The sequence below is a fragment of the Gorilla gorilla genome, chromosome 6, assembly GCF_029281585.2.
Source record: "Gorilla gorilla gorilla isolate KB3781 chromosome 6, NHGRI_mGorGor1-v2.1_pri, whole genome shotgun sequence".
Taxonomy (NCBI): Eukaryota; Metazoa; Chordata; class Mammalia; order Primates; family Hominidae; genus Gorilla; species Gorilla gorilla.
In genome coordinates this window covers 138,913,318-138,930,975 of record NC_073230.2, presented here as the reverse complement: position 1 = coordinate 138,930,975, position 17,658 = coordinate 138,913,318, and the positions used below count along the sequence as shown (strand labels likewise).

At 43.8% G+C, this 17,658-nt stretch overlaps 1 protein-coding gene across 2 annotated transcripts in view; it reads left to right on the top strand.

Moving 5' to 3' along the window:
- UBE2H (ubiquitin conjugating enzyme E2 H) overlaps positions 1–16,078 on the top strand; it is a 119,264-nt gene extending 103,186 nt beyond the window's left edge. For both annotated transcript variants that reach the window (XM_019031231.4, XM_019031233.4), the window contains 2 exons: positions 7,463–7,591; positions 11,742–16,078. In XM_019031231.4, the coding sequence (XP_018886776.1) occupies positions 7,463–7,591; positions 11,742–11,866 (254 nt within the window). In that variant the 3' untranslated portion in view covers positions 11,867–16,078. The remainder of the gene's footprint in view (positions 1–7,462; positions 7,592–11,741) is intronic.
- The last annotated feature ends 1,580 nt before the right edge of the window (positions 16,079–17,658 follow it).

The following is a 17,658-nucleotide window of genomic DNA, read 5'->3' as shown; positions in this document are numbered from 1 at the left end:
CGGAAGAATGGCTTTGATGGTTCTTGGCACTTGGCACCACTTGGTGGTGGTTTCTGAGTTACAGCATGTATTTTTCAGTATTAAGTCCGAAAAACAAATGAAGAATATTTAGGTAAAAGTCTCCAAAATGACTGCCTGTGTGCTAATTGTGGTTCCCAGTGAGGCAGAGCATGTCAAGGTTTGGGTATCCACAGGATTTTAACCTGCAGAAAGCAGTGTATATTACATTTTTTTTTTTTTTGAGTGGGGGTTGGTAGAGAGAGGGTCTTGCTTTGTCACCCAGGCTGGTATGCAGTGGCATCACAACATACTGCAGCCTCGACCCATCCACCTGCCCCTGACTTGAGCAATCCTCTCACCTCGGCAACTACTGAGCACCTACTCTCTTGAGTAGTTGGAACCACAGGCACATGCCACCATGCCCAGTTATTATTATTATTATTTTTTTTTTTTTCTGTAGAGACCAGATCTCCCTATGTTGCCCAGGCTGTTATTGAACTCCTGGGCTCAGGCAGTCTTCCTGCCTTGGCCTCCCAAAGTGCTAGGATTACAGACATGAACCACCTTGCCCAGCTTGAAATTTTCCATTTATTTCAAAGGAAATAGAGGAAGAAGAAATAACTTGTGGTCACTGGTTCATAAATAGCCAAGAATAAAACATGAGATGTGTGATTCATCCCCTCTTGTGTTTTCTCCTTCAAGCCCTGCACCATCTCATTGTGAGTCACCTGGAATAGGGCGATTTTACTGTAAGAATTGGTACATTTTTTTCAGTGTAACTCTTTTTAATTAATACATATTCTTTAAGGGATACAGGTAGCTGAAATGTCTACCCTTTGAGGATGTCATGTTTGTATTAATAGTTTAGTTCTCTGGTGCAATTTGAAGTATATCTTATAGTCACTTTTAGTAATGTGTGTTACTTCCCTGTAAGGAATAGCAATGTTATACTTCTCCTTTTGCAGTGAAGAAATTGAGATGTAGAAAGGAAGAGACCTGCCCAAGGTCAAAGAGCAAGTCAGTGGAAAGCCTGAGATTAGACTTGTGGTCTTTTAGATTTTTCATCTGTTGTTCACCACTGAGGAGCCAGCTTTCTGTTTGCTGGAGACAGTTCAGCCTAATGGAATTTTTTCTGCCAGATGTCCACATTGTGTTAGGTGATGATTCTAACCATCCTCTAATACCCATTCTCCTCCAAAGTGGCCCTTTAGTTCCCCTCCAGAACAGATCTGCTTTTGACTGCCTGTGGTTTGGCACGCCTCTGCCTAGAGATAACAGTGGTAACAGCAGTGTGCAGAAAAGAAAGTGGGAAGGGTCAGGGAATGTCACTAAACCAGAGTCGAGCTGTTAGAGGCGAACATTTTCTTGCACAAAAGAACCTACGAGCAAATGGCCCTTTCCTTCCCATCTATTCTTTGGGGATAGGGAATCATGGGCCAGGTAGTATTTCCTGTGCATTTTGCACACAGATGTCTGTATCACACACATACAGATCCCATCCAGTCCTAAACCAGAAGCCCTGGGGTAGGTATGAAGCTGCAACCTTAGGATGCTAAGCAAGTTTTTGGAAAAACTCCACAGGTAATTGTGATGGACAAGCAGGACCTAGACTTAGCCCAGAACCACTGCTCTAGACTAAGTGATGCTACTTTTGATGATAAGTTGTTATGATTTGGGAGTCTCACTCCATTGCCCAGGCTGGAGTGCAGTGGTACAATCTCAGCTCACTACAACCTCTGCCTCCCAGGTTCAAGCAATTCTCCTGCCTCAGCCTCCCAAGTAGCTGGGATTACAGGTGCCCGCCACCACGCCTGGCTAATTTTTTGTATTTTTAGTAGAGACAGGGTTTCGCCATGTTGGCCAGGCTGGTCTCAAACTCCTGACCTCAGGCAGTCCACCTGCCTCGGCCTCCGAAAGTGCTAGGATTACAGGCATGAGCCACTGTGCCCAGCCTGTTTTTAAATATTAAATATGAATATAAATTATATGCCTAAACTGAGATATGAGTGTTATAATTTTAACATTAATGTAAGATCAGACTGAAGAGTCAGTGCTAATGAACCACATTTTGGTTCTAATTGAGTCTAAGGCAAAAGTAAGAGCTGTTTGCGCATCATAAACCATATACTCAGGGATCTTGGGACTTCCTTTAAAAGTTAAGACAGGCGGAAATGGGGTCGGCTGACCGTACTCTACAGGTTTAGGTCAACTGTATCTGGCTCTCTTCCTTTAAAAAAATTGAAGGTTAATGTTTTTAGATAAAGATCTTTGAACTGACACATTTTTGTCGTTATCGTTATCATTATCGACACATTTTTATCGTTTTATCATTAACAAAAATCTAGGGAAAAAATGTTCTTTATTTTTCTACAGATGAGTATCTTTATTTTATTCTTGATTTATAGTTTTAGTCTTCTCTGCCAGTGTATTTATCTTGAAAGAAGACTTTCTGCACATCTGCACATTTGAGAGATGCTCCTTTCAGAAGCACGCTTAAGAGTAATCACTGTGTTAGCCACTTGCAGGAAGGCCTTATTGCTTTAAGATGGCAGAGCCATCATATCCTGGCCTCCCGAAGTTGTCATCTTTACCCAAAACTGGGCCTCATGTGTTTCCTTTTCTGCTCTTCTGTTTTACAGGTGTGACTCAGCACTTCTGTAAAATGGATCAAAAATGTGTTAATGCAGGAAGATGGTAGATACAGGAAGGAAGAACCAATAATTAAGGGTTCTTTTATTTGTTTGGAACAAATTCATAGGCAAAGCCTTTTATTGGTAGCTTGAGGAAACTTAAAAGTAGTAGGAAAGGGTATATAAAATCTCTTTCTGGGACACGCGAAACTCCTAGTTTTGTAACACGTTGTCTGTAATATTTCTCTAGCCCTGAAGCACTTCTGAACATTACTTCAGAACATAAAACCTATGCTTTGTTTTTAAAGGTTTTCGTTGTTATGTAATAGCATCCAGCTGCTAATCCTTTTGAGCAGCACCTGTAATAATAATATGGCAGGAGGAGCCTTCCGTTTGCTGTGTGCAGGTGTCTGCGGGTTACCTCCTGCAGTGGAGCTGCGTGAAAACAAGCACACCGTCTCTGTGAATAGCCACAGAAACATCTGAATGTCCTTTGCTTAGCATGCTTCTTTGCACTTGTGAGGGATTCTTTGGGGAGGAGGGTGATCATCTCTGATCCATGGATTTAGCTTCCCTGCCAGCGATGGTGTGCGATTTTGACCCAGAGACATGGGGAGCTTGTGCCTTCGTGAAATTTGCGGCAGCGGCAGTGTGTGTTTTATCCATTAACAGAGGCAGCATAGTGGATGAGCTCAGGTTTGAGTTCCTGATCCATACTTAAGGTCTCTTTGTGCCTCAGTTTCTCCATCTGTAAAATGGTGCCTACCTCATTGACTGTAGTGAAATTAAGAGTGTATATGCAGACCATGGAAGAGTGCCTTGCTTGTAGTAAGCACTATGTAAGCATTAACCTGCCATTACTGTTAATATTACTGTTAATGGGCCGGGCGCGGTGGCTCACTCCTGTAATTCCAGCACTTTGGGAGGCCGAGGCGGGCAGATCACGAGGTCAGGAGATCAAGACCATCCTGGCTAACACGGTGAAACCCCTTCTCTGCTAAAAATACAAAAAAATTAGCCGGATGTGGCAGCGTGTGCCTGTAGTCCTAGCTGCTGGGGAGACTGAGGCAGGAGAATGGCGTGAACACAGGAGGCGGAGCTTGCAGTGAGTGGAGATCGCACTACTGCACCCCAGCGTGGTTGACAGCAAGACTCCGTCTCAAAAAAAAAAAAAAAAATTACTGTTAATGTAACTATTGTTTAATTTTTCCCTGCTATGGGATCACATTCAATTGTAAAACTACTGTTTTTTGTTTTTGTTTTTGTTTTTGTTTTTTTGAGATAGAGTTTTGCTCGTGTTGCACAGGCTGCGGTGCAATGGCGCAGTCTGGGCTCGCTGCAAACTCCACCTCCTGGGTTCAAGCAATTCTCCTGCCTCAGCCTCCCAAGTAGCTGGGATTACAGGCACCTGCCACCACACCCAGCTAATTTTTGTATTTTTAGTAGAAACGGGATTTCACCGTGTTGGCCAAGCTGGTCTCAAGCTCCTGACCTTGGGTGATCTGCCCATCTCAGCCTCCCAAAGTGTTGGGATTACAGTTGTAAGCCACTGCATCTGGCCTGTAAAACTGAATTTGCTTACCTTTTGGCATTTTCTACCACTGCCTTAATAACTCACCCACCCAAGGATAAAGATAAGAAAATAAAAACATTTTCAGACTTTTCATGTTTTATTGGATATTTCAAACATATACCAAAATAGAAAGGACATATTTACAGGAAAATGTTATTTTTATTTTATTTATTTATTTGAGACAGGGTTCCACTCACTTGCCCAGGCTGGAGTACTGTGGTGCAATCTTGGCTCACTGCAACCTCCACCTCCCCAGGTTCAAGCAATTCTGCCTCAGCCTCCCAAGTAGCTGGGACTACAGGCGCGCGCCATCACGCCCAGCTAATTTTTGTATTTTTTAGTAGGGACAGGGTTTTGCCATGTTGGCCAGGCTGGTCTCGAACTCCTGGCCTTATGTGATCCACCCACCTTGGCCTACCAAAGTGCTGGGATTACAGGTGTGAGCCAAAAATGTTGATTTTTAAAGGCAAAAGAAATGTCATTTGAAATGTGAAAAGTAGAAGTTACACACCTATTGCCTTGATGTAGCTTTTTAAAATGTTTGTCTTATGCATACACACTGTACATAGTTGTAATTCTAGAAAACATACCATTTTATGGCCTTTCTCTACCCAGCATTCAAGTATAAGCATTTTTTTCATTGAAAACAAATAGTTTTCAATGGTTTTGTACCATAATAATTGTTTCCCTTTTTTAAAAAATTGTAGATAAAATATCGGTGAAAATCTTACTGCAGATAGTTTGGGGGTTATCTAGGAAGGTGATTTTTGTTTTGCTTTTTTGATTGGAGTGTCAGCATTTCTTTCGTGGTACATGAGAACCTTACTATAAAGTGGCTCTTTAGGACTGTTCTGAAGTCAGCCTTATGAAGGTGAAATAGACTCTGATGAAATCACCCGAAGTCTGTGGCTTTTGTTGTAAGGCAGAGCTGCTCTGTGTCAATACCTCGTGTGTGAGAACAGGACGTGGTAGCTGTCATGGGACCCTCTAGCCCATCATTCTCTAGACCTGCACTGTCCAATACAGGATCTACTAGCCATGTGTGGTTATTTAAATTTAATTAGAATTAAATAAACTGAAAATTAATTTCCTTATTCACACTGGCCATATTTTGAGTGCTCAGTAGCCACTTGTGGCTAGTGGCTATTGGTTTAGGTGAGCACATATAAAACATTTTTATCACTGCAGAAAGTTCGGTTGAGTAACACAGCTCTAGATTATTCTCTAACTGCTCAGCTTCTTAACCTTACAGTGATAAGAGCCACCTCTTATAGGTAAGATTTTCTAGAGCAAAGTTGGGCAGACCTTGGGTACTTGTTTTTGTATATGTAGTTTTATAGTAATACAGCCACATCGATTTGTTGACCTATACTTTGGCTGCTTTTGTGTTACAGTGGCAGAGCTGAGTTTTGAGTAGTTATGACAGAGACCATATGTGGCCTGCAAAGCCTAAAAGTATTTGACCCTTTACCAAAAGGTTTGCCTACCCCTTTTATCTAGATCAGGGTTTCTCAACCTCAGCACTGCTGACATTTTGGTCTAGATAATCCTTTGTTGTGGGGCTGTCCTGTGCATTGTGGTGTTTAGCAGCTTCACCCACCGGATGCCAGTAGCACCCCTTAGATATGACAACCAAAAATGTCTCTAGACATTGCCAAATTCCATGGGGAGCAAAATCACCCTTGGCTGAGAACCACAAATCTCAAGCAATGTGGCTTGGCAAAGCATTCATCTGTAATACTGCAAAGGAGCGCCCATTGTTAAAAGCAAAATTGGTTGAAAGAGCTGACTAAATTAATGAGTAGTTTTTTATGCTACTTAGTGTACTTCAGCATTGTCTCCAGAAACAGGAATGTTTTATATAAAATATGACAAAGCAGCTGGAGTGGGGCAGAGACATGGAAGCATTCTCATGTCCTTCCATTTCTCAGGGGTGCTGCAGTTCACTGAGGAGCAGAGTGTGGAAGTTACAGCATATCTGAGCTATGGGGCGTGTGGGTTGTGTTATACCCAGGTTCTCAGGGCCTGCTTTTCTAAAACGCTGGGTAACTGTGGGTGTTTGTTGTTTGCTAACCGTGTGTAGATATCATCTGTGTATGCCTGGCAAGAAAGGAGTTAATAAATGTCACGTCTATAATCCCAGCACTTGGGGAGGCCAAGATGGAAGGATCTCTTGAGTCCAGGAGTTCAAGACCAGCCTGGGCAGCATAGGGAGACCCTGTCTCTATTTAAAAAAAAAAAAAAAAAATTAGCTGGGCATGGTGGCACATGCCTATAGTCCAATTTACTGGGAAGACTGAGGCTGGGAGGTTGGCTTGAGCCCAAGAGTTTGAAGTTGCAGTGAGGTATGATCACACCTATGCACTCCAACTTGGGCAACAGAGTGAGATCCTCTCTCAAAAAAAAAACTTTTTAAAATAAATAAATGCAGTAGATTGGTGCTTATCTGTCTTATGAATATTTGTAGTTTTATGTGGTCCATATAGATTCCTATGCTCATTACCCAGAATAATTGAAAAATTGGTTGTATTTACCTCCATTAGAAGTTGCAAGAATTGAATTAAATGTCAAGTCCTATAAAATTGTGTTCAAGGCTGAGCGCAGTGGTTCACACCTGTAATGCCAGCACTTTGGAAGGCCAAGGCTGGCAGGTCACTTGAGGTTAGGAGTTTGAGACCATCCTGACCAACATGGTGAAACCCCATCTCTACTAAAAATACAAAAATTAGCCAGGCATGGTGGCAGGTGCCTGTAGTGCCAACTACTTGGGAGGCTGAGGCAGGAGAATCGCTTGAACATGGAGGCAGAGGTTTCAGTGAACCAGGATTGCACCACTGCACTCCAGCCTGGGCAATAGAGCAAGACTCCATCTCAAAAAAAAAAAAAAAAACACACAAAAACTGTCTTCAATTCTTTTAAGACCCAGCATCTGAATACCTTTCAGAGTGGAGGGTTTTGTAAGCTGTAGAAAATGGCTGTGTGAAATAGCCATATAAATAGAGTGAAATAGAATTGGGAAAATTGTCTTTCAAAGTGAATGTCAGGTATATCTCGTTCTTCAAATTAAAATTAAACTTAAAATGTTTAAATTGGTATTGAAATGAATGTGTAATACAAGTCACATGTAATAGAGCACACTCGTATGGAGAATCATCCCCGTGTGAATATCTAAGAAGGTAAGCAGCTTGACTACTGAATGCAAGTGAATTTTAGGTGAACTTGCATTTCCCGTGTGTGACATGTTTGTTTGGTTTTTCAGATCTTACCAATATATTTGAGTCCTTCCTGCCTCAGTTGTTGGCCTATCCTAACCCCATAGATCCTCTCAATGGTGACGCTGCAGCCATGTACCTCCACCGACCAGAAGAATACAAGCAGAAAATTAAAGGTAAGAGGATGGGTAGTTTAACCTGGAGACAAAAGAACTTAAATCTGTTGGGCTTCAGTCATTAAAAGTCCTTCTTAAATTACTTAGTTCCTAATACTTTTTCTTAGGCCTAAAAAGAGACAGCTGTGGGCTGAAGTAGTGCTCACCAACCTCGGGTGGCAGTAGCACCAGTTTGCTCATCCTTTGCGATTTAGAATCCTATTTTCCCATTCTTAAAACAGTTTATGTGCTGATGGGATATGAGTTTCATTTAAATGAAGATAAGTTTGCGACTGGCCGTGGTGGCTCACGCCTGTAATCCCAGCTCTTTGGTAGCCCGAGGCGGGCGGATCGCAAGGTCAGGAGATCGAGACCAGCCTGGCCAACATGGTGAAACCCCATCTCTACTAAAAATACAAAAATTAGCCTGGTGTGGTGGCACGCGCCTGTAGTCCCAGCTACTCAGGAGGCTGAGGCAGGAGAATCGCCTACCAGGAGGCAGAGGTTGCAGTGAGCCTAGACTGTGCCATTGTACTCCAGCCTGGGTGACAGAGCAAGATTCTGTCTTTAAAAAAGAAAAAAAATCTAAAGCTCCACCTGGGTTCATTGGATTTTCCATTTTACCTCTGTGTATGTTTCAGAACTTTCATAGTGAAAAGTCTAGATACATGAAGCTCCACCAAGAAGCAAAGGAATTCAAAGTTTGTGAAATATACCTGCTGTTTTTAACCAATGGCAGGCATTAGTATCTAGCCAGTTTTTCACATGATGGGCCTATCTGCATAGCAGTCCAGAATGTTTGCTTCCTCAAAATGTGTGGCCTCTCCAAGGTACATTTGCCAAGAGGTGGCAGTAGAAGTAATTTACCAGAGCTTGAATGTGCAGGTCTTCACTCTGAAATGTGCAGGTATGAGGCAAACAGGGACTATTCATGAAACAATAGCTTTTCTTCTATTTGTTTTCTAATTCTTCTTCCAAGGTCTCTATAGGGTATTGTTTGGAGCTGTTGTTGAGATAAAGCAGAAATAAATTTACTATAATTAATTAGATCTCAAGTGCTTTGCAAATTAATATCTAATTTATGTAGCAAAATATATAGCTAAGCAAACATGTATTTGAAGAAAAAGGCAATCAGTTTCAGCCAGATAAAGTGCTGTTATGAGACTATATTAAAATTTTGACATAGGAATCACTTAGCAATGTCTGCAAACCACAGATATCTTGGAGCAGAGTATATTTCTCTAGTTCACATATGCATTCTGTCTCAACAATTTAGCAGTAGCCCTGTTTCAGTACATGTCTGCTATAGTCCCATTTACAAAAAGAACCGAGCCTACATTTATCTTAGAATGGCTCACTCCAGCGTACGGACCCCTAGCCTTTGGAAATGTTCATGTTGGCTATCATTTTGTCTTCCTTAGTAATCTCAGAAAATCATGGCCATCAGACCTGAGCTCACCCCCACTTCCTACTGTGCCTTGATATCTTCTCCCTTCCCTCCTGCATCTTTTCTTTGTTCCTAACTATAGGAAATAAATAAGAGACACCCTTCCTCATTTCTCAAACTCACTCCCACCACCAACCTGTGATCTTGTTCCCCCAACCCCCCACCCCCTCCCAATGCAGTCTTCCTCCTCCACCCCGTCAGAGGTCTCCCTGTTTCAGGAGCAGTGATCTGCTCCTGTGGGCTCCCTTAGGAGTCATGCTGTTTATTCCCTTTCATTTTCAAACTTCTTGCGTCCTCACCTTAAACTCCTCTAGTTCTTTTCCCCTTCTCTGCTTAATCTGTGCCCTCATTTCTTCCCAATCCTTTGGACTCTTCTCAAGTCCCATTTTGCTGGACCTTTCTGCAAGTGTTACATTTTACCCTCATCTTTCTGGAAACTTCTCATTCCGTTTCCTAAATGTGGTCATTCACTTAGGACTCGGTCCCTGGACTCCCTCTCTTCCTTTCTTATCCCTGAGGAGCTGTTTCACCTCTCACAGCTTCAGTCAGTCCCCTCCAGGGAGATGATTTCTGAATGTGTGTCTAGGCCTGGCCTCTCTCCCAAGCTGCTGCTGGACATTTCCATTTGTGTGGCAGTCACCACCAACCCAACACAGCTAACACAGTCAGTGTTCATATTTAGTTGGCGCTATATTATAGTACATGTTTGAAAAAGTGTTTAAATATTGGATAGCCCGTAGCACTGGGCACCATTGGAGCTGTCTAAAGCTGTCACTTCCCTGCTCAAAACCCTTTGCTGGGTGACATCTTTGCCTGCCATTCAGGGCTCTCTGATACTGAGTGGAATCTACATCTTTGCCCTTACTCCTCTTTTTTTTTTTTTTTTTTTGAGACGGAGTCTTGCCCTGTCGCCTAGGCTGGAGTGCAGTGGTGGGATCTCGGCCCACTGCAGCCTCTGCCTCCCGGGTTCAAGTGATTCTCCTTCCTCAGCCTCCCGAGTAGCTGGGATTACAGGCGTGTGCCACCACATCCAGCTAGTTTTTTGTATTTTTGTAGAGATGGGGTTTCACCATGTTGGCCAGACTGGTCTCGAACTCCTAACCTCAGGTGATATACCCGCCTTGGCCTCCCAAAGTGCTGGGTTTACAGGCATGAGCCGCTGCACCTGGCCATAGTTCTCTCTTAAGGTTGTGTTTAAACATCCCAGCCACTTACTTTCAACAAAACAAAGCCTTTCCCTGGAGTGGCCTCTCCTATGCCATAGCTGGCAGGACTTGGGGGTCAGTGTGGCTGGGACTGCCTCGGCCGTTTTTCTTTTTCTTCCGTAACTGCTTCCCTCTGGTGACACTCAGCAGCTCCTTTTATCTTCCTCTGTTTCCTCCTCCTCATTGGTGACCTTGCTCTTCCTTTCTCTCAAAGGCCTTGTCCTAGTAAGTACTTAATATACATTTGTTTCCTTGAATACATTAAAGAGGGCTGATAGTATCAAATTCTAGTGTCAAAAAAAGGTCAATATTTATCTTCTACAAAGGAAGACGCAAAATAGTCAACCCATTAGAGGTTAAAAATAAAATTGTTAAAGTTTGAATAAACATTTCTCTCACTCTAAAATATGTAAATTAAGGTAAATTCCTACCTAATCATGGGCTACTTTAATCTCATCAAAATCATTAGCATAAAATTTTGTTATAATGAATTTGAAGGGCTCTAAGTCTCAAGTCTGCAAACCTTTTCTGTAAAGGACCACATTGGCCAGATGTGGCCTTTATCACACATTCTGTTTATTATTTTTTAGGACAGTTTTTAAAATATAAAAACATTCTTAGCTAGGCCCTGTGCTAGTTATTCAAATCTGGTAGGCCCATTTGGCCATTCAGCTTATCTTCCTATTGCAGTGAGTCCCTGCAACTCTATAGGAGGAAAAACAAAGCCACAAGGGTGTGTTTTTGTGTGGCTTGCATTTTGAATAGGTTTCTGTCTTGTCTTTTCCCATTGTGTGGAGGCTGTTCACTTGAAAACAGTATGCACTTAGAGTTTTTAGGAACAAGTTTGTTTATTCAGCAGTTCTTAAAAGCCGTTTCAGCAGTCTTACTCAGCCTAGGGTTCCACCAAGGCTGTAGCAGCGGAAATCTACCTTCAGGTAAATTATACATGGAAAAACCACTCAGAGCCGAGTGGTGTCTCCGTATAGCAGCTTAGTCCTGAGCAGATTGAGCGATGGTTTTTGCCAGCTGCTTCAAAAACCTGACAGGCAGGATCTGTTTAGACTAAAATCGATTCCTAAAATAATAGACATGGACTGACCGTAATTATGTAACTGCAGATCTAAAAATGATGAGGGATTTCCTTATAAATTACTATGGAATCATGACTGGTCCTATACTATCTGGGAGATGAAAGTAAAAAGAAAGCGGGGGGCTCCCATTTCCCTGGTCCCTGAAGAGTTCTTGGGGTGCTGCAGCACACATATTCCCCTGCAAGCTGAGCCTGCTGTGTTGCTCTTCCCAATACCCCTTCCCTCGGGGCAAAATGCAGAAACCCTGTCCCAAAGAAGTCTCCCTATGGGATTCTCCTTAGCTGTAGTGATCATGATTACTGTCACCTTTGTCCCCCCTGGTGTTCAAGGTAAGTTTGAACCTCCGCAGCCTTGCCAGCTTTTTGGGGTCGCCAAAGCACATGCCTGCCCACTCACTGCCCTTGTTGTCTTTCTCCCACCCCATGCAGAGTACATCCAGAAATACGCCACGGAGGAGGCGCTGAAAGAACAGGAAGAGGGTACCGGGGACAGCTCATCGGAGAGCTCTATGTCTGACTTTTCCGAAGATGAGGCCCAGGATATGGAGTTGTAGTAGAAAAAGCACCTGCTTTTCAGAAAGACTATTATTTCCTAACCATGAGAAGCAGACTATAATATTCATATTTAAACAAAGCAATTTTTTTTATTACTAAACAAGGTTTTTATGAATAATAGCATTGATATATATATATTATATATCACCCTTTAGATCTTGATTTCTTGGTCATTTCTCAACCTGAGGTGCATAGCATATTCCCACATTCCATTTGGTAGCAATATGCGGTCTGAATGCATGCATTCATGAGTCCATGTGGCCAAGTCAGCCTGTGTGCTACTGAACTGTCGAAGGAAATAGCCGCTCTGATAGGTAGACGTGAGTAAAAAGAACAGGAAAAAATCGCTTCTTTTATTGGTGGTTCCAAAGAAACAAACCAAACCAACCAGCTCTTGGATGTGAAGATAAAATAGTGCTTTTTTGAAATGGAGAGGAAAAACTTAGGGAGGAAGAGGCCTGCTGTGGAGGCATCGGAGCCAGCCATGTAAGAATCAGAGCTGCTCCTTCCTGTGAATCCTAGGTGGCCCTATGTCTTCTGTGGAGTTAACAGTATAAAGCAGGGAGCTAATTAGAGTATTAAAACTTAAAACCATTTTTTGACTCTGATTTTAAGTACATTTTTATATGTCAGTTCCTGCCCTTCACACTACCAGGCCCTGCAGCCACAGTGTTCTGTTGGAGAAACTTGGAGAAGTATTTTCTGAACCAGTTCTTTTTCTTGGGGTAGAGCGTGAAATCCAGACCTGTTTTTGAAAGGACAGCACAGGAGGAGAAAAGTGACTGGGACGATGCTTCCTCTCATCCAAAACACATGCAGAGTCACATCCTCATCCTAGTGTTTGGCAGTTTGAGACCGCTACCCTGAACTGAAGAGCTTTAAATATGAGGGTTGTGTTTCTGGGGGGGTTATTTTTTTGGTGTGTGTGTGTGTGTATTGTGCTTAGAAAGGTTGCAGATTTCATCTTCACCTACCAAGAGGCGGCCGCCTCCTTGGACAAGCCGCTCATGGACCATTAGACTTGAGGAGACGACCCATGTGGTGACTGCAAAGCCCTGGGTACTTGCCTTCATGTTTTGGTTTGGTTTTCCCTTTTTCTGCTGCTCTTGGCAGCAGCCTGGTCATCATCTGCTTGTGGGAGTGGGAAATGGGTATTTTAGACCCAATACAGGTTCTAAATTTAAAACAAATAATAATTGGAACAAATAAAGGTTCTTGTACCCAGGGTGATTCTACATGGGAAAAACAAACCAGCTTTTTTCAGAGAGTGACCGAATAGGAAGAAGGGATTCAGAAATATGATGTAGTAGAACATGCCCTGCAGGAAGAAAATGTTTTCTCTCCTGTGTACGTTAAGAGGAAATCAGTTTAAAATGCCTGCTAATCAAATGTCGACTCAGCTAACCATATGTCCAGGTTGCTGCAGAGTTTCTTTCAAATCTGAGTGTTGCCTGCTGAACTCGGAGGGGAGTTTGGAGAAATTTTAGACAGCCGCTCTGTGTTCTTTTTTTGCCGCAGCCAATAAGATAATAGCAGAATTAGCCAATCCTAAAACCTTCTAAAGACGATTTTTGAGCATCCCACTGGGATTATTTAATTTTTCTTTTTGACGTGTGTTTTTAGTTTAGAAGTGCTGTATTCCACAAGGTTTAAGTCAGTGAGGTTGGAAGATACCCTATCTTTTTTATTCAAAAAGCACAATCAATCTTTTGTTTGAAAATCTATATAAAGTACAACTTGCTTTTAGCATGATTATTTTCCTAAATAAAAAGACGAATTTACTTACTTTATGTTAATTACGGGCATGAAGCAAAAGGTTTTCTTTAAAAAAAAAAAAAAAAAAGTGCAGTGATGTAGGGCTGTGGTTAGTTAACTGTACTGAGTTATCCATCTAGCATCTGTGGCTTGCTGGAAGGGTAGTATTAACTATTTAACATGTAATGGTGTACTTCACTCTTACCTAGCACGCTGTCTTCTCATTGCTTTGGGGGAGGGAGGGTCTCTCTGCTGGCACTGTCTAACTTGCTTACCTGCTGACTTTGCAGTTTGCTTGTGCTATGACATTTATTGTAGGTGCTATTTAGGGTAGGCTTAAAGTGCTGGGTGATGATTTGAGTTCAAACAATAAAAAATTGTATTTTTTCAATATTGTATAAACAATAGTGTTCTAATTACCTTAAAAAAAAAATAATGACCAGTTAAGAATTGCTTTTGATCTTGTCAAAAAACTGAATAGACCCCAGTTTCGGGAAGGTGTGTGAGCAGTGCCATGACTCTGCCCCTTACCTAATCCCACATCTCTCTAATGATAAGACATTGGCTCGCCTCTGACCAGAGCCCCAGCACCAGAGAGCGGAAGATGCAGAATTGTCAAATGACCTGCTGGGGGAGGTTGTAGGAGTTAAGCAGATTTGAGTGTGGCTGCAGAGAGAGAGAGAGTGTGTGTATGTGTGCACACGTGTGAGAGAGTGAGCGAGAGTGTGTGTATGTCCATCTAAGTCTGTGTGATGAAGGTGGGATAAGGCTCCTCTGTTAGCGCTGGAAGCTCCTGTAATTGCCGCATGGATCCCACTGTGCCCTCTTGTTCTGTGCAAGTCTGTCCTGTCTGGGCACTAACCTTGGTCCCATGCATGTTTATGTTCTGGGTGGGGCTTTGCCTCTCCACGGGGAAACTGACTTTTGCTGGGTTGAACAGAGTCCCTTATGCTTTTTGTCCTCTCCCTGCGCCTGGGAGAGGTGGGAGTAGGAGCCCAAACACACAGGTACAGAAAGATCTGGAAGAAGGCCTGGCAGTGAATCCAAGGACTCTGGGCCCCCAACAATAGATGGTAGTGTAAGTCTGGAGCAGCGGTGTTTCACCACCAAATGCCTTTCCAGGCTGCCCTTCCAACACTCAGGAAAGCATCCAGATCCCTGGGCAGAGGCTCTACATTCTTGGCTTTAGAGGTGGTGGCAGCGGCAGCAGGTCAGAGCCACTTCTGGCGGTTTCCCTCCCCTTTTTAGTGCCCATAGTTTTTGGATCCTCCCTTGAGTTTTACCAGCACAAGCCATTCTTTGCCCCTGTTCACATAACTGAGCTCAAGCTTTTGCCAAACACCAACAAGCAAGATGGTTGCAACCTGGCAACATTGAATCCACCACCCTTGGGCTCCCTCTGGAAGCCCCAGCACCGGGGGGCTTGTGGGCACAGGGTCAGTGGTAGCCATCTTAGACACTGGCATTTGGCTTTGTCGTCAATTTCATCACCCTCCTTGAGGTTACTGTGCAGTTTCAACCAGCATTTTATCCTAGTGAGGTCATTATCAGGAGTTGCCATTATCATCTCTCCAGTACCTAACATTTCTCATCCACTTCAAAAGCTGTTCTGACTGCCAGCTGGCTGATCTAAGCTCCTGAGGAATGTCTCCTCTCAAAGGAATTTTTCCCGCCAAAGGCCCCCTGAAGTCCTAGTTGGCATTGGCCTGGCACATGCTTTATGTTAGGCCTCCCGTTGGGATGGCTGAGAATCATGAAAGACAGATCCTCCGCTAGCCTCTGTGGGTCAAGTTTCTGGACACCAAGTCTCTGGGAACTAGTGTTTGATTTTAAATGGCATGTGGCCCTTCCTTGTTTCAGTGACTTAGAAAAGTAAAAGCCATTTAAAAAAGTTAGCAAGATTTTTTATCGACTTCCCAACTGGGCTTCCAGCCTTGTTGAATGAAATCAAATATCTCTGATTGGGCGCAACGAACTGCATTTCTTTGGACTTCTGAATCCGTGTTTGTGCTTTCTCTGGCCCGTGAACACCTCGGCGATTCTGTTAGGGATGGGATGAGTGGGAGGAAGCCCTTTGAGAAGGGGGAGCCGGCCCTGTCATGCGCAGGTTTTCCACTCATCTGAGGAAGAGCCAGGGCTCTGAATTTAGCCTAACACTCATCTTGGCTGTGGGCTTGGGAAGAAATGGCCATTATTTACAGATTGTATTTGGTACATATTGTGTGATACTTGAAAAGATAAAAGGGACTGCCAGCCCCTAACTGAAATCTGAAGCTTTTTATCGCTTATTTTTCCTCGCCCTGTCTCCTCCCTCCCACCTTTCTCCTTGCATTGTGATGATCTAGTAGGCACGTCTGTCAACAGGACACATGCCTCCTCTGACTATAACCTCTTAATAGTTGTGTATAATGAAAACTGTAAACTTTTTTAAATAAACGTGTATATACCTTGGCAAATGGCTGGACCTTGATCAATAAGATAATAGCCCTCATGATTACTCTCAGCTGGTTTTCTAAAATACCCTCTCTGTTCTGGCTCCTTTGAGCAGCAGACGCTGGCTTCTTTTGGCTGAGCAGCTCTTAGAATGCAGATGACTAAATTAGTTTGGGAAGGGAGTGGCACCCTTAGGCAGTAATAACCAAGAGGCTCTGCCCAGAGGCCTGTCCTTGAACCTGGAACTCAGATGCACAACTGCTGGCTATGAACGGGGCTGTGAGGCTCCTCCACTAGAGCCGTGGAAAGCCCGAAGGTCCCTATCTACCCCCATGCCTAAACCTTCTAAGCCCTGTCAACTCACGCTGAGTGAGGATACTCCGTGGCCTGGAGTTCATGGACAGTGCAGCTTCCTGCTGGGGCTGATCTGCCTAAACAGGTGGTCCTCTGCCAAGTGCTAAGCCTCCTGGGAGATGAGGAATGGTGGGTTTTGCATGGTAAAATGCTAATGGCTGGATTAGACCATTTCGATTCCTTTCTAAAGCGTTTGCCTTTGGTTACCACCAGATGGCGATGCCGCTCAGTCTAATGGAAACGGTTTTGTTAGCAGGACCTTAAGACAAAGGAAATAGTGTTGCTTTGTTCGCGTGTTCTCATTCCAGCTCTTTTCCACTGTTTTCTCCTTATTCCCCTAAACTCCTTTTTCTCCTTCCCTACATCCTGATGCATTCGCGCCAGTTGACCCGGCTTCATACCTACCTGCCAGATTGAATGAGGTCGGGCTACTGAGGAATGGTGTGCCAGTGCCTGCTCCCTCCTCACTGGCAGGGAACCCCCCAGCTACCCTGGATGCCTCCAGAGCCCAGAAGCAAAACGTTCAATACATTCTTTGTGGGTGGCACTCATGGACCCTTTAGCCGAAGGACTGAACCACAGAGCCATGAGTTCGAGTCCCAGCCCTTCCTTTAGCTGTGCAACTTCAGGCTCCTCACTGGGCTTTCATGGACCTTGGGTACTGAGCTGTAAACCGACATCCCTAGACTAGTAGGTTCTGACTCTGCCACCTTGTGACTCAACTCCACCCAGGCTGCGAAACAGTGCCCCGTCATAGGATAGAGTAACTGAGAGAGGATGCTGTATATTAACCACGAAACACCAAGGTTTCAACACAGGTTTAGTTTTTAGACTCAAAGAGCATTGGGGGTGTAGAGCACTTTCCAGCCTGAGGGGGACTTAAGAGGTACATGGGTCACGTGAGCAGTCATTCCATTGATCTCAATAAGGCAGCTGCTTTTAAACCCCTCCCAGGAGAAGTCTCAGTGCAGTCGCCGGCTCTTGGGTCCCCCGACCTCCCCCCTCCACCAACCCCAGTAATCTCACCCAGCACCACTCACCCTCTCAGCCTCAGTCTAGCTGTTTCCCAAGTGGCAGGTGGCTTGTCACTACCTGCCTGAGTCATTGTTCCTTTCCTGGGAAGGGGACCGGGGTTTCTGAGGCACATTGTCCTGGAAAAGAAAGCTAGTGGGCTCTGAGCCCCACAGCCTTCTTGCTGGCTCTGAAGGCTGCTCTGTCCCCCTGGGAATGAGTGGCTGTGACACTGGAT